This window comes from Olea europaea, chromosome 18 (genome assembly GCF_002742605.1).
Source record: "Olea europaea var. sylvestris chromosome 18, O_europaea_v1, whole genome shotgun sequence".
Classification (NCBI taxonomy): Eukaryota; Viridiplantae; Streptophyta; class Magnoliopsida; order Lamiales; family Oleaceae; genus Olea; species Olea europaea.
Window position 1 is genome coordinate 3,330,158 of NC_036254.1, and position 16,168 is coordinate 3,346,325.

A 16,168-nucleotide genomic window follows, 5' to 3' on the forward strand; every position below is an offset into this window, starting at 1 on the left:
CCTGTAAAACAAGTCAAACGAACACTAAAAGATAAATTATTTTCTTGAATTTTTTTTGACAATGAAAACAAATTTCATCTCCAATATCAGTAAATTATCTCTTTAATTAACAATTTTCATATGAAACAAAGCCTAACGAACACCAAAAAACACTTTTATTTCAATATTTTTCACGTGAAAAATTATATCAATCAAACACAATAATTTATAATTCCCAAAAAAACAATTCTAGATAATTTAAATCCATGAAATTTATTTTCTTTCCATCTAAATTTTCTCTTTAAAATCAATCGGACCCTTATTACTTTTATAGCAAATTAGTCCTCAGCTTTTAGAAAGTGACTGAAAAGTTTTATCGCCAAATAATTCACAAGATTGCAAGAGACGTCTTTAGCCACTGGGAAGCGCCACGTAAGGAAGAAAAAGGAACAATACTTGACATGTACCTCTCAGGTCCATCACAAGGAAAACGAAAATCAAGATTTGCTTTATCTGGTGGATAGAGATATGGTTGTCTTCATCTTCATCTTCTCCTCATCTCTTCACTTACCCTTTCCCTTTCCCTTTCCCCTTTAATTTTGCTTCAATATGGCCGAAATTGCGGTGTTTCCGTGGTGCCAAATGGTGTTGGGCGGCGGCTCGCATTTCAAAGGGAGGCTGACTAAGCAAAGTCCAAAATGGCAATGCAAGATACTCAGACCACGGTCGATGCTAGTGAAAACCCAAATGACGAATTCTTCTACTTACATTTCCAGAATTTCCACTGATATTCCTCTTTATGAAAAGCCTGGGGTAATAATATACAAACTTCTTCTAGAGCTTCTCTTTAATTATGCATTATTTAAAAGTTATGGGGTTTAGTTACTTTGAATTTGGGTTTGCAGGCTTCATTTGATCAGTATTTAGAGGATAAGCCTAGAGTATTTAAAGCCATTTTTCCTGATAAACGAAGGAGCCAACAACTTAATGAGGTACTATTATACTAATTTCATCTGTATTCATCAGAATACTGCAAAAGATCTTGATTTTGTAGTCGTGGGTGTTGGGCATTTTGGAATTTATCGTTATGCACATTCTTCAGTGAATTAATTCCCCAGCATTCATCAATTTCTGAAAAGATTATTCATCAACTCAATTGTAATTCATGCATCATTTACATTTCGAGTTTTCTTATTATTATTATTATTATTATTATTATTATTATTATTATTATTATTATTATTATTATTATTATTATTATTATTATTATTATTATTATTATTATTATTATTATTATTATTATTATTATTATTATTATTATTATTATTATTATTATTATTATTATTATTATTATTATTATTATTATTATTATTATTATTATTATTATTATTATTATTATTATTATTATTATTATTATTATTATTATTATTATTATTATTATTATTATTAAAGGTTGTAGCATTACAACATAGTAGTGTGTATATTAAAAGAGTGGAATCGAATTTGGGAAGGCCCTGATGAAAAGAACTCATGTTCTTGACTTCGTTATTACGTAGTACAATATTAGGTGAGAAAAATCAAGAAGATTGCAATGGAGAGAACATGAGAGGTTACTGCTATTGGACATTAAGACCAGTCCCTCTACTATTCATGAAGAGATAATAGCAAACTAAGACGAAACAACATAGAAAACCTAAGGTGAAATACAGGGAAGGGCATAAAAGGTGATGGAATTGACAGAGAGAAGATAATCTCAGCAAGGTAATAATTCAAGATAACACCGTGAGAGTATAACATATAAATGACCAGAAGTTTTGATGATCCAAGTTTGTTACAAGACCACTTCGTGAAAGCATTAACAAATAGACCGAAGCCATTTGACAATCCAAGACCGCAAAGTGAGGAGAATGCGACCAAGAAAACATAAGTTATTTCACATCAAGTTGGAGTAGACACACACATTCAGACAAAGTACATTTAATTGTACCTCCAATTCCAAGTGAGTGCAGTGAAGTAATATAGTGTCTACATTTGCATGCTTTCGATTTTCTCACAAGTTGACTGAGTTGGAGGATTTCTAATTAGTTTATTAGTGTGCATCTTTCTGTGTCTCTATTCTTATTTATGGGTAACAAACAAATGCGCACGTTCTTTTAGCCTTTTACATGATGCTTGCCGATCAATTCTCTGCAGGAAGAGTGGAGAGTACATATGCTACCTATAGAGTTTCTATTCCTCACCGTGCACCCCGTAATTGACATGAGGTTGAGATGTAAATCAAATGGGACAGGATACCCACCTGGGGTACCCTGCCATATCTCAAAGGTTCTTGAGCTTGACATTGTAAGCATGTGGCAAATGAATCTCTTTATATTTTTTGTTTACTGGAAGTTTTGTGCGTATAATCTTTAAGGGTGTTTTTTATTACATTTATTTTCCATAGAAAATATCAGTTTTCCACCCAAATTTCTACTTGAAGTGTTTGATTGCTATTTTTTTTTATGGAAAACATTTTCTAACTTTTGAAAATATGCCTAATTTTCCTTGTTTTTAAAAAAAACATTTTTCTTGGGTAAAGGTGGTTTTTATTTTTCACAAAAGATGGAAAATATTTTCTTTTCTAGGTGATATTTTCCATGTCAATCAAACACACTCTAAGATAGCAACCACGAGCTGTTATTGTGCAGATTAGATGGGAACTGCAGGGGCTAGACGACATGCTTAAGCCGTCTCAGTTTTCCCTTGGTGTAAAAGGGGCCCTATATCCTGACAGAAGTGGACCACGAAGTAGGCTCAAAGGTCAACTACAGATGAGCATAAGCTTTGTTCTACCTCCTTTGCTTGCTTTAGTCCCTGAAAATGTTCGACGAGATGTCTCAGAATCAGTTATTTCATCTGCCCCATTTATTTATTAGTGCACTCCACACCTTGCCACCCCAATAACTTATTAGTGTGCTTTTGTGTATAGATCCTAAGGAGATTGGTGGAGAACATGAAGAATAAGGTCAATGGCAGCTTGATTTCCGACTATAGCGAATTCAAGAGGGAAAGACCAAAGGCTTTAACATAAGATCGAATTTGATATGATAAAAAATTCAGACAACTGGGAGGTTGGTAGATTATTTGGTCAAAATGGGAAGCCTGAAAATTGAAGAAACCTATTTGAGGCCTTAGGAATGCTGGTTTATTAGTTGAGGCTCGGCAAACACCATTTTTACATTTTTTTATTGTACTTAGTTTTCCCCTTGAGTGCAGTTTTTCAGGATTTTGAGTGTAAAATGTAGAGGATGTTTGCGCATTACAGGATAATCGCGTTAATGTAGACTGAGAATTGTTGATATCACTCTTTTTCCTCTTTTCTGAATGTAATTTCAAAAGTCAAGACGTTCATAATTTATGCTTGGCAAATTTGAGTTTTCGTCACGACTGATATACTAATATCATACTTAAAACTCAGCAAAATTAAGTTGGAAAACTACAAAATGAAAATAAATTATATGGAGATGCAGGGGATCGAACCCCGTGCCTGTCGCATGCAAAGCGAGAGCTCTACCATTTGAGCTACATCCCCTTGCAGATAGTTCCCCTCACAAATTTTAAATATTGAATTATTAAAGAAGTGATACCTCCACAACATCCAGTAACTATGCTTATAAATTATAATAGAGGGAATGAATTCAATCTTTTGTGTATCATCCATATTCTCCAATTTAAGTCATAACCACAAAAAGTTCGTAGACTCTTATTTTTCATCCTTCCAACCAAACAAGGGGTCTAATATAGACAGAAGACGTAATAGATAATTCAAATAAAACTAATTTCAATTTCTTTCTTGTTTGGTGAATTCAAGATTCAACTGTACAATTTAGACATGATGCAACCACCAAAATGCATTGGCATGTTCTTGACACTCGTGTATGTAAAATTTAAATATAATCATTTGAACTTAGACTGCATACAATTGGAAATGCTAACCACACGTCCTACAGTTTCAAGGACATGAAACCATGATACAATAGTAAATGATTACGTACTTTTTCGAGATTCAACTTGTACGAGCAAGAGCTTCGACCAATCCCTTCTTAACTCTGCTTTAGCTCTAGAAGAGATCATCGAACTCAGTGGATTGATATCTGGATTTGATGAGAGTTGAAATTGAAGTTGGTTCAAAAAAGCTATAATACCGGACTAGTGAATGTTTCCATTAGTCGGGAATGAGCAAGAAGAGAGAGCTTCAAGCCCTATACTGGGCTCGTTCCCAGTTTTTATTCAAACCGCTTTTTGAAGTGAAAACCCCCCATATTCAAAAACCCCATGTCCAAGATTTTACAAGGTAATCCCAAATTACATTTAATATTCGACCATTAAGATCACAAATATGTTTCAAACCTACAGCTCATGTACATCGTACAGAACAACGTCTTTTAAACTCACAGAAAGTAAGATATGGAGATGAGTAAATAACAAGCTCTTGTACTTCACTACATCTCAAAACAGACCTGGTTACTTCGAAAGTTTAAAATACAAAATCACAATAATAGCAATGACTAGAACTGTAATTACAGCACCAATAATCCACTTGTTTCTGTTCATCCTCCTTGACATGGAAGTTATAATTCTCTTGCTCCTGCTTACGTTGTCATCCACACCATGCAGCTGAAATAGGTAAAGATAAAGTGATAAACCACAATAACTCTTAATAGTTTCAGCCAAAATAGATGGCAAATAAAGATCTCAGATCTAATGAGCGACTAAAAGTAAGAAGGTTCGGCAATGTCTGCTTGGGAACCGGGGATTCCAAACTTTAAGACACATTACGCGACCACTTCTTTAGCCCCCGTTTGATAAAGCTTTTTGAGATTATAAGCTGATGGGTCCCATAAAATGCATGGTTGAAAAGTGGATAAAGTTGTGAGTTTGATGAAATCTATGGTAAAAATGAAGTTTAACCACCTATAATCAAAAAAAATCTTTCCCAAACAGGGGCTTAGATGAGAGACTCCAAAAAACTGCGAAGAAATCCTTAAAAGAACAAAATGCTGACAAAGTAATACCGTGTTATTTGCATGTGAGAGAGACTGCCGCTGTTGGTGCAAATCTTGAAGAAGTGCGACGCCAAGATCCTCTGTCTCCAGCATGACCTTTCTACTTTCTTGAATCCTATCACTCGACTTGTTTACTCTTTCAGTTGACACTAACAATCTGTCTCTCTGATTAGCCGATACCTATTAAAGTAATTATCAGCGCCTCAACAAATTCAATAAGTTAAACCAAGAGGGTATAGCTTGTTCCTCTTAAAACATGTTATCTACTTGAACATTTATTTATGTTGCATGGGGGAAGGAAGGTCAGAAATTTATAATTAGACCACAAAACTATTGATTTTCAGGATCATATGAAAAATTTATGCAGTATGCCTAAAGGAGGAAAAGCTGAATTGAATACTCCCAAAACTTGAGATACACATCAACCAACAAGCATTTACAATTCTTAATAATAATATTTCCCTCCAAGCAAAAAAAAAAAAAAAAAAATAAATTAAGGGCAGCCTGGTTTAGGCTTGCTGATGAAATTCGCTTCATTTCACTTTTTAAATTGTTAAGATCAGACTTATATTCTCTTAGTTTAGCAAGCAGCACCGCTTTAACATTTGGCTGCAAGCCACGGGCCTCAAGGTCCATTTTCCGAATCTGTTAAATTATCAGCTAATGTCAAAAAGAACTCCGACAAAACAGAAATAAGAGAAACAATATAAATAATGTCTCAATGTAGACGATTCTCACCAGAGCTTCAGCATCATCTACTCCAGTTTTTACTTCAGAGATTTTTTGCTTCTTCTGCTCTGCAAAGATCAGGTATTTTTATGTCAAATAATCAATTTCCATGATATTGTAAGGAAGAACTAGAGAAAAGAATTCATAAGAACACCAGCAAATTCTTTAGAACCACAAGCAACAACACGCATCACAATACCAATCAATATTTGTAGTCAAACTAAAAGTTGCTTTGCACAAATGCATATAAGGAAAGTGGGTATTTACATGCAAAAACAAAAACATATTCTAAATAAACATGCAGTCCATAATGAGGTATAAGACTTCCCTAGGCCCTCTTTCCTAGAGAGAGAGCACTGATCGAAAATTGCTCAAATACAATAAATAGAAATTATAAGAAACTTTTTTTATTCTCAAATTTCCTTCTCTGAGCATGCATATATATATATAGACACACAAATGGAAATGATTTCCTAAATACCGATACTTAGCTTACGTTATTCACCAATTAAATGATATGCCATGTCACCGGTGCTTAACATAAGCTAAGCATCGATACTTAGGAAATCATTCCTAATATGTATCACTCTCATTCTTGCTATTTGCACTATTCGAAAACTTTAGCAAGTAATCAGAGTTAGTACATTGACAAATAAACTTTTTAACTATAAGCATATAGCATTAATGACAGTTCCATCTATCCAAGACAAAAATAGAGTAGAAAAGCTTAAAGATTGACAAGAAAGAGGGATTCTGTCATAGTACACCATGACAAATCTCACACATAAATTCACAAAATATGGAATTTTTTGGTTCTAGTGTATTTTTGAAGTAGATTCCTAATTCAGATGAGCCAGGTGGTGAGGTATTAAGAAGATATCCAAATCGATCTATTACACACTTCAGTATACACTTAAAATCTGCAATTTACAGTCTAAAATTCAAAGCATAACCAATGCATAATAAAACAAGATGGCTACTATGATACAAAAATAACCTCCGTCAAGTAGACTGGCCGACGTCAGCTTCTTCGATAAATTCGCAGAAATCTCGCAATACTGGCGTTCGTACCCTTCAAATACCTCGCTCATGGTGATTCTTTCAGTTGATTCTAATTAAAATTGAAAGTAACACAAGAATTAAACACCGATCGAATGCAAATTGAATAAATAATAGTAATATCACAAGACAAAATGAAAATCAGAATCACTAATTAGATTATACAATCAGAAGTATTCAAATTATGTGTAAAAATTACCTAGACCGGTTTCTGAATTGGGAATTGCAGCTTGAGAGGCTTTCGATACCCAAAGCGACGTATAATTGTTCAGTGCCGTTTATTTCGATGAAAGCGCTATTTGAATTGAGCGATTTTTGTACCTTACTCAAAACACAATTATTTTACGGTGCACCAAAAAGTAGTTAAGCGTATGATCAAATTTCAAGGTTTCCGTACGCAAACGAGGCTTGTTTGATTCACATTATTTTTAAAAAATATATTATTTATCAATTATTTAACATTATTTTAATTACATATTTTTTAATAAAATAAGATTATATGCAAATCTAAAATTTTTCCTTATTTTTTAACCACACATTTTTCATTAATTTGAAATAAATAATACATTTTTTTTTCCTAAAATGTGGCTCAAACATATATTTAGAGTGTGTTTCATTGTTATGAAAAATTTCACCTACAAAAAAAAAAGTTTTTGCTTTGAGGAAAACAAATATCATCTACCCCAAAGAAGATATTTTCCTTAAAAAAAGGAAAATTAAACATATTTTCAAAAGTTGTAAAATATTTTCAATGAAAAAAAATAACAATCAAACATCTAAAATAGGAATTTGAGTAGAAAATTGATATTTTTTATAGAAAATAAATGTAATCAAACACATCCTTAGGTGTAAAAAACTGTTTGTAATTTTTTTATTATTTTAAATACTCAGTTATTCTAAAATTTATTTAATAATTAAAATAATATTTATCTAAATCCTATAGGATATTTAAAAACTTGAAGCAAAAGTCAAATAGAAGCCTTTTGGAAAAAGGAAAAAATAAAAAAGTTAATAAATTAAAGTCATATAAAAAGGTAAAAAGATGATAATAATGATGGGTAAAAAGATGATGATGATGATGATGATGATGATGATGATGATAATAATAATAATAATAATAATAATAATAATAATAAAAGACGAACATTAAGCAGTCAACTCTATCAAGGCAAAGCGTTTTATTCACGACGCGCTTTTTAGAACGCTAATTTTGAGTCATCTTCATTAACTTGTCTAACGATATACAACTACAATTTTTTTCCCCTAACTATTGTCAACAAAGACACATTTTTATATTGTTATTATTATTTTTACATGTCAGCATCTAAGGGACATATAAGACAATCGTCTTTGATTGATGATCACATCATCAGATTTCGTTAATTAAATGAAGGTGGACCCTTAAATGGAACGAAATCAAATTACACAATTGAATCGAATAAAACTAAAATACAATTACTTGATTAAAATCAAATAAAAAAATATAGATATCTTATTTATTACTGAAACCAGATGACTTTGTGAGAAAAACAGGACATCTAACTCAAGATCATCGGACAAATGAAACACTAACGTTAATTCACCATAGTTTTGCCACGAGGATAAGGACGGCAAAAAAAAAATGTGGCGTGTTACGTGTTGGCACACTTGGCCAACCCACTGGGGCCATGGCCGAACCACGTGACATCTTATTCGAGGCACCCATCCCAATAGGAGTTCACCAGCATATTATAACAACACCGGACGTGGTCCAAGTGCTGCTTCCGAAACTAATACGCAGAGAAGATCTCATAGCCGAGGCCCTTCTCTCCGAGGTTCTGAGGCTCTAAGCAGCACTGCTCGCCAGAGATCCGGTCTTACACAAGGATCCTTCCTGAATGATTGATGAGACACACATCATAGGGTACAAGTGTCTTGTCTTGTCAATGTAGTGGCAGAGCCGTCAATTAATTAATGTGTAGCAGGCTAGGAAGTCAAATGTAACACCTATAATATGACATGTAGACTTACGAGATGAGATCACGTGTACTTCCAACCAAGGGCCACAATCTAAGTTGTAATACTATAAATACTCCCCACGTATCTCTCACAAGGGTAATGCAAGATTCAACACAAGAACAAATACAACATTCTTCACATTTTACTCTCTTGCAACATACATGACTTCATACTCGCATTCTACAAATATCGATTGGTAATTATTGTACAATCGTTATGCAAACATCTTGTCGGATTCTAAACGTTCTCGTCTCGCGCCTTTGAGCCACTCCCACGCCTTTAATCTGTCCATTTGAGACTGTCCACGTGTCTTAGCATGTTGGACCAGACTTACGTATGCGCAGATGAATTTGGTATCTATTGACAATATATTTTGGGGTCAACATGGTGTAATAAACCAAAATGGATAAAGAGCTTGGACTACGTTCCATTGTCCCTGTCCCCTCTTCTATATCTACCATCTTATATATGCACACAATTACACGCGCAATCCACTGTAAATTCTATAAAGAATTGGTTTCTGGTATTCGGGGAAAAAAAGGGTTTGGAATTGCCTTCGGATCCGACACCACCGGATCCACTTTTTCCTCTCTCTTTGCTTTGTAATTTATCCTTGTTCTTTCGGAGAGAGGGACACCCCAAAAGCCTTTTTTCAGGTCTTCTCTCTCTCAACATTCATATTTATAAGAATACAGGTGTGTATGTTTGTGCAATGTATTTGTGCATGTACGCATGAATGATTTCTTTTGTGAGACAGATTGCATTTTCTAGGCAATTGTTGGAGACAAGTGAGTTTTTTGATATATTTATTTGACTAGTTTTAACCCACAAGAGCGTGATCAAAACACAATTTATATGAATGAAAATTTGGACAGAGTTTCGGTATAAAGACTACGCAAAACAAGGATTAAGAAGGAGTAGAAATAGAGAATAATCCAAGGTGAGACGTTATCTCTTTCCTTAAGACAAATTGCCCCGCTACGGTGCTCACGGTGAATGACACTTGTCTCCCAAGATACAATGGATTCACAACTTGTGGTAGCAGCACTTCAAATCACAAGAAACCGACGAACTTTTGACAGAATTTCCCCTCTACAAAGGAAATGTATGAAATGATATGGAATTAGAAAGGAGAGAATTGCAAGAGGGGAATGAATGATCAATGCAATTGGTGTACCCAAAACTATGTCCATAGGGTTCTATTTATAGATATAGAAAGGGTGCAAATGAAGTAGTATGAGCCAAAACATGCATCATTTTAAAAAAGTTGCAACACTTGGTCAAAACCTGCATCCTTTTGAAAAGTTGCTACACTTCATTTCTTCCAACTTTTGTCCTCAATTTCTCATTCATTTGGAATTGGTTTCGAGATTCCAAATATGCCACAACGATCTACTCGACAAGTAGAATAAGTTGGTCCATTTAATTTTGTAATTTGACCATCGAATTAAGTTCGAATATTTGGTCGAAATTGACACGTAGTCACACCTTTTCATTTTCCACTTTTAAATATCTTTTCATTTTCCAATTTTTGGTTAATAATTTAAACCAATTCCTACAATCCCCCACATGAATGGAAATTCGGGTACGTATATGCAAATGCAATGATATGATGCAATGTAGAGAGGGTGCGAAAAAATACTGCATCAGGGATGGTGGCTTCTGGCCTTGAACCTCCCTTAGTGAAATACTATCGAATTTACTCGACTAATTGATGAACCATAGGTCTTGAACCACTCAGCCTTTGGTGTAAGTCAAGAAAACAGTACTCACACGGATATCTTTCCTATTCTGTACTTAGTTTTCATGACTTGGTTCATTTTGACCCTGAACCCTTCTTGGTTTCATAAGTGTTTAGAGAATTCAAACTTTAAACAATTCTTATCAAAGCAGCCCCACTTTACACTTACATAGGTGACCTCCTATTGAGAGTATTCTGCCTTACTCCACTTGACTTAATCAAGATATAGAAATCATTAAAAGATAATCTTAACCTCTATTCACTCTGCAGAAAGCACTTTAGTATCATAGGAATGAGTTAGGAATTCTAATTTCCTAAGTACTTCATGGAATTTTCACAACTTAGTTGTCCCTTTGAACCAAGATATTGGGATCTCCAGTCAACAAGGTAGGGTTATCATTGCAAAAACTCTTACGTAGTAGGCTTTAATCCCAGTCCTCTCGATAGACAACGCATTTGATCTCTAGGCAAACTTTTCGTAAGTGGATCCACAATATTCTCCTTTGATTTCACATAATCTATGGAGATAATGCCATTTGAGAATAGTTGCTTAATGGTGTTGTGTCTACGACGAATATGTCTAGACTACATGCTACTTCGAGCCCTTCCAATTGCTGATTGACTATCACAATGTACACTTATCGCAGGTACTGGCTTGGGCCAACATGGAACATCTTCTAAGAAATTTCGAAGTCATTCTGCTTCTTCTCCAACTTTGTTCAAAGCAATAAACTCAGATTCAATCATTGATCGAGCTATGCACGTTTGCTTTGTTAATTTCCATGATACAGCAACTCCACCAATGGTGAATACATAATCACTAGTGGACTTGGAATCCTTCATATCGGATATCCAATTTGCATCACAATATCCTTCTAGTACCGCATGATGTTTTGTGAAGTGTAATCCATAGGTTAAGGTATACTTCAAGTACCTTAGAACCCTCGTCAAAGCCTTTCAATGATTACGGTTTGGATTACTTGTAAATCTACTAAGTTTATTCACCGCAAAAGCAATATCCGGTGAAGTGCAGTTTGTAATATACATAAGACTGCCAATTATTTATGAATACCTTAGTTGTGATATGCTTTCTTCTGTATTTTTTACTAAGTGCATACTCGGATCAAGAGGAGTTCTCGCATGACTTTCCTCAAATACATCAAACTTCTCAAATACTTTTTCTATATAGTGAGATTGTGAAAGTACAATTTCATCTTACGTTCTAGAGATTTTAATCCCTAGAATTACATCTGCCACACTCATATCTTTCGTATCGAAATACTTTATTAGCATCTTTTTGGTGTTAAGCAATATTTCGTGACTATTGCCTATTATTAACATGTCCTCCACATATAGACATACAATTACATAGGCATACATTGTATGTTTAATATATACACATTTGTCACATTCGTTGATCTTGAATCCATTTGACAACATTGTTTTATCAAACTTTTGGTGCCATTGTTTAGGAGCCTGTTTTAATCCATACAAGGATTTAACAAGTTTACACACTTTGTGTTTTTGGTTAGGAGAAACGAACCTTTAGGTTGCTCCATGTAAATCTCTTCTTCTAACTTACCGTTTAGGAATGCTGTTTTTACATCCATTTGATGAATCTCAAGATTGTTTGACTTGATTCTAGTCACGGGTGAGTAGGTATCAAAGAAATCAAGTCCTTCTTTTTGCCTATATCATTTAACAACCTATCTAGCTTTATATTTATTAATGGATCCGTCAGTTTTCAATTTATTTTTGAATATTCATTTGCATTCTAAAGGCTTGTTATCGAGAGATAAATCAACCAACTCCCATGTATGGTTTTGCATTATAAAATCTATCTCATTATTGATAGCTTCTTTCCAATGCGATGCTTCTGGTGTAGACATTGCTTCATCGAAAGTCTTTGGATCATCCTCTATCATATAGGTTAGAAAATCTAGGCCAAATGTCTTGGAAGTCCTAATCCTTTTACTACGCCTTGGTTCTTCCTCATTTGAAGTTCCATTGATAGTTTCATATGTTTTCTTGTTGGAACTCGTATTTTTCTTATCTTTGCAAGGAAAAATATTTTCAAAGAATGTCGCATTTCTTGATTCAATTATGGTCCCTTAGTGTACGTCTTGTATTTCAGATTTGTGTACAAGAAATCGATATGCACTACTATTATTGATGTATCCAATAAATATGCAATCTATCATTTTATGACCGATTTTCACTTGTTTAGGCTTAGGTACCTCAACCTTAGCCAAACATCCCTACACTTTCAAGTATTGGTAGGATGGAGGATGGTCTTTCCATAATTCATATGGTGTCTCTTCCATTTTCTTAAGAGGTATTTTGTTAAGAATACTATTTGCCATTAAAATAACCTCCCCCCATATGTTCTGTGGTAAACCCGAACTTATTAACATGACATTCATCATTTCTTTAAGTGTTCGGTTTTTACGTTCTACAATACCATTTGATTGAAGAGAGTAAGGTACCGTTGTTTGATGAACAATTCCATGTTCAGAACAAAAGTTTTCAAACAGTGTCCATGTTCACCTCCTCTATCACTACGAATATTTTTATTCGTTTTTCAAGTTGTGTTTCAATTTCAGCCTAATAGATTTTGAATGCATTTAAGATTTCATCTTTACTTCTCAAAAGAAAGACATAACAAAACTTTGTACAATCATCAATAACTGTCACAAAGTATTTCTTACCCACCTCGAGTTTGTACAAATTTTAGATCGCATATATCGCTATAGATCAATTCAAGAGGGGTTGTGTTCCTTTGTATTGAATGAAACAGTGTTTTAGCCAATTTTGCTTCAACACATATTTCACATTTATGATTAGGATTGATTTTATGCTCCGAAATTAAACTTTGATTCATTAATTTGCACAACGATTTGTAATTCACATATCCTAATCGACTATGCCACAAACATGAAAGCTCAAGTAAGTAAACGTAATTTATAGTTTTATTCATAACGACTTGCTTCAGTACAATTGTAAGAACGGTCAACTTGAACATTCCATCACACATGTATCCTTTCCCTACATACATCTCATTCTTAGACAACACAAATTTATCGAATACAAATACAAGTTTAAAATCATTCTTGCCAAGTAGAGATCCGGACACTAAATTCTTTCTTATATCTAGCACATGTAAGACATTGTTGAGGACGAGTTCTTTCCCGGATGTCATCTTCAAAGTGACTTTATCTTGTCCTTCAACTTTGGAACTTACAGAATTTCCCATGTATAGATGTTCCCTATTCAATTCTTGATAATTGGAGAACATCCCCTTATCCGCACACACATGGCGAATAGCGGTGGTGTCAATCCACCATTCTCTAGTATTTTCAATCATGTTGTATTCGGACACTACTGTAGATAAACTCATTTCTTGCAGTCCATCGGATAGAGTGTTCTTTGAAACCATGTGGGCTTGAGCATTCTTCTTTGGCTTTCGACATTCACTTGAGCGATGTCCAGTCTTGCCACAGTTGTAACAATTCCCTTTGAACTTCTTAGCCTTCTTGGAATTGTCTCTTCACGGTGCATAATTAAGAGCATTTCGTTTCTTGTTTGTTGCCTTTGGTTCCATTTCAACAAAATTTGCACCATCTTGATCAACCAGCCTTCATTTGATTTTCTGATTGTCCTCATCAATCCTCAAGCGCACAATCAACTCTTCCAAGTTCATTTCTTTGCGTTTGTACTTGAGGTAATTTTTGAAATCTCTCCACATAGGAGGAAGTTTCTCAATAACAGCAGCCACTTGGAATGATTCACTCAATTCCATTTTCTCGATGTGGATGTCATGCAACAAGACTTGAATCTCTTACACTTGGCTAATTACGATTTTGGAATCCACTATCTTGTAGTCCAAAAAATTGCCAACAATGAACTTCTTTGTTCCGGCATTCTCGGTCTTGTACTTTATCTCCAAAGAATCCCATAGTTCCTTAGTTGATTCCTTTGAACTATACACCCCATATAGTGTATTATCCAATGCGTTTAGAATATAGTTCCTGCATAGGAATTTCAAGTGTTTCCATGCATCCAAAGCAATAATCGATTCACGATTATTTTTCCTTTCTTGTACAGCCGGTGCAGTTTCCTTTAGAAATTTAGTCAAATTAAGAGTGGTGAGATAAAATAATATCTTTTGTTGCCACTCTTGAAGTCTACTCTTGCAAATTTTTTCGACTTTTCCCTATGTGGGATAGTAGTATTATGCAACGGTATGGCCACGGGTGGTACCACATTATTGGAACCATTTTGACTTGATGAGGTCCCGATGATAGTCATTTCTGTTACACAAACAGAAGTTCAACAAAATGATGATAATATCGGTAGAGGAATAGTACACAAATCACTATTCAAACAAAGTAATGTTTGTCCATAACCAACCACAAAGACACAAAATTTGTCTTAAAATTGTTGGAGACGACTTATAAACAAGGCTATATAAGAGTTGGTTTTTTGATATATTTATTTGACCAGTTTTAATCTGCAAGAGCGTGACCAAAACATAATTTATATGAATGAAAATTTGGACAGAGTTTCGGTATAAAGATTACGCAAAATAAGGATTAAGAAGGAGTAGAAATAGAAAATAATCCAAGGGGAGATGTTATTTCTTTCCTTAAGACAAATTGCCCCGCTACCGTACTCATGGTGAATGACACTTGTCTCCCAAGATACAATGTATTCACAACTCGTGGTAGCAGCATTTCAAACCATAAGAAATCGACGAATTTTTGACAGAATTTCCCCCCTACAAAGGAAATGTATGAAATGCTATGGAATTAGAAATGAGAGAATTGCAAAAAGAGAATGAATGCTCAATACAATTGGTGTACCCAAAATCATGTCCATAGGGTTCTATTTATAGATGTAGAAAGGGTGTAAATAAAGTAGTGTGGGCCAAAACATGCATCATTTTAAAAAAGTTGCAACATTTGGTCAAAACCTGCATCCTTTCGAAAAGTTGCTACACTTCATTTCTTCCAACTTTGGTCCGCAATTTCTCATTCATCCGGAATTGGTTTCAAGATTCCAAATATACCACGACGATCTACTCGACGAGTAGAATAAGTTGGTCTATTTAATTTTTTAATTTGACCATCGGATCAAGTTCGAATATTTGGTCGAAGTTGACAGGTAGTCACACCTTTTCATTTTCCACTTTTACATACCTTTTCATTTTCCAATTTTTGGTTAATAATTTGAACCAATTCCGACAGCAATTTCTTGGCGTCGTATGATTTTTGATGTATCAGATTTGGTGGTGATATTAAATCCATTTGTTTTCCCATTTTTTACTCGGAAAGGAATTAACTTTAAATAACACGTTTGATGATTGCTTTTGAATTGGTTTTGTTCACATTTTTTGGGTATGTTTCTTGATCATATTGCCAGTTAATTTATTCAATTTTTTGGTGCCATATATATTACATTTTTAATTTATATATTATTATTTTATTTTATTTTTATAATGACAACTAGTTTTTGTTCTGTCTGTATCGCTAGTTTGATGGGGCCGAATTTAGATTATTCTTTATTTTCCAACGTCCCATTTTTCATATTATTAAGTTTGATCTTTGAAGTGAAGATA

General features: G+C 34.1%; 2 protein-coding genes and 1 non-coding gene across 4 annotated transcripts; 1 reads left to right on the top strand and 2 right to left on the bottom strand.

Annotated features, from left to right (window-relative positions):
- Positions 1-427: 427 nt before the first annotated feature.
- Positions 428-3,380, top strand: LOC111367165. Of its 2 annotated transcripts, none has more exons than XM_022987900.1 (5): positions 428-792; positions 885-971; positions 2,173-2,322; positions 2,667-2,778; positions 2,948-3,380. In XM_022987900.1, exons 1-5 carry the CDS (start codon positions 589-591, stop codon positions 2,980-2,982), a joined length of 588 nt encoding a protein of 195 aa, XP_022843668.1. In that variant the 5' UTR covers positions 428-588; the 3' UTR covers positions 2,983-3,380. The 2 variants fall into 2 exon arrangements, with proteins under 2 accessions (XP_022843668.1, XP_022843667.1); XM_022987899.1 differs by having other exon boundaries at positions 434-792; positions 2,667-2,864.
- Positions 3,381-3,477: 97 nt separating this feature from the next.
- Positions 3,478-3,550, bottom strand: TRNAA-UGC. Its single transcript has one exon. It is a non-coding gene; the product is annotated as a tRNA-Ala (tRNA).
- A 729-nt stretch (positions 3,551-4,279) lies between these two features.
- Positions 4,280-7,142, bottom strand: LOC111367166 (vesicle transport v-SNARE 13-like). Its single transcript, XM_022987901.1, has 6 exons — positions 7,012-7,142; positions 6,751-6,864; positions 5,763-5,821; positions 5,451-5,669; positions 5,034-5,204; positions 4,280-4,635 (listed from the first exon to the last, which is right to left on the bottom strand). The coding sequence occupies exons 2-6, from the start codon at positions 6,842-6,844 to the stop codon at positions 4,483-4,485; spliced, it is 696 nt and encodes a 231-aa protein (XP_022843669.1). The 5' UTR covers positions 6,845-6,864; positions 7,012-7,142; the 3' UTR covers positions 4,280-4,482.
- Positions 7,143-16,168: the final 9,026 nt, after the last annotated feature.

Bases quoted from the DNA above. Each gene is read 5' to 3' on its own strand.
- LOC111367165 (XM_022987899.1), top strand. From the start codon at position 589: ATGGCCGAAATTGCGGTGTTTCCGTGGTGCCAAATGGTGTTGGGCGGC. The intron at 793-884 runs GTAATAATATAC...TTGGGTTTGCAG, and splicing joins CTCTTTATGAAAAGCCTGGG to GCTTCATTTGATCAGTATTT. The intron at 2,865-2,947 runs GTTATTTCATCT...TTTTGTGTATAG, and splicing joins GACGAGATGTCTCAGAATCA to ATCCTAAGGAGATTGGTGGA.
- LOC111367166 (XM_022987901.1), bottom strand. From the start codon at position 6,844: ATGAGCGAGGTATTTGAAGGGTACGAACGCCAGTATTGCGAGATTTCT. The intron at 5,670-5,762 runs GTGAGAATCGTC...ATAATTTAACAG, and splicing joins TAGATGATGCTGAAGCTCTG to ATTCGGAAAATGGACCTTGA. The intron at 4,636-5,033 runs GTATTACTTTGT...TACCTATTTCAG, and splicing joins TCTCACATGCAAATAACACG to CTGCATGGTGTGGATGACAA.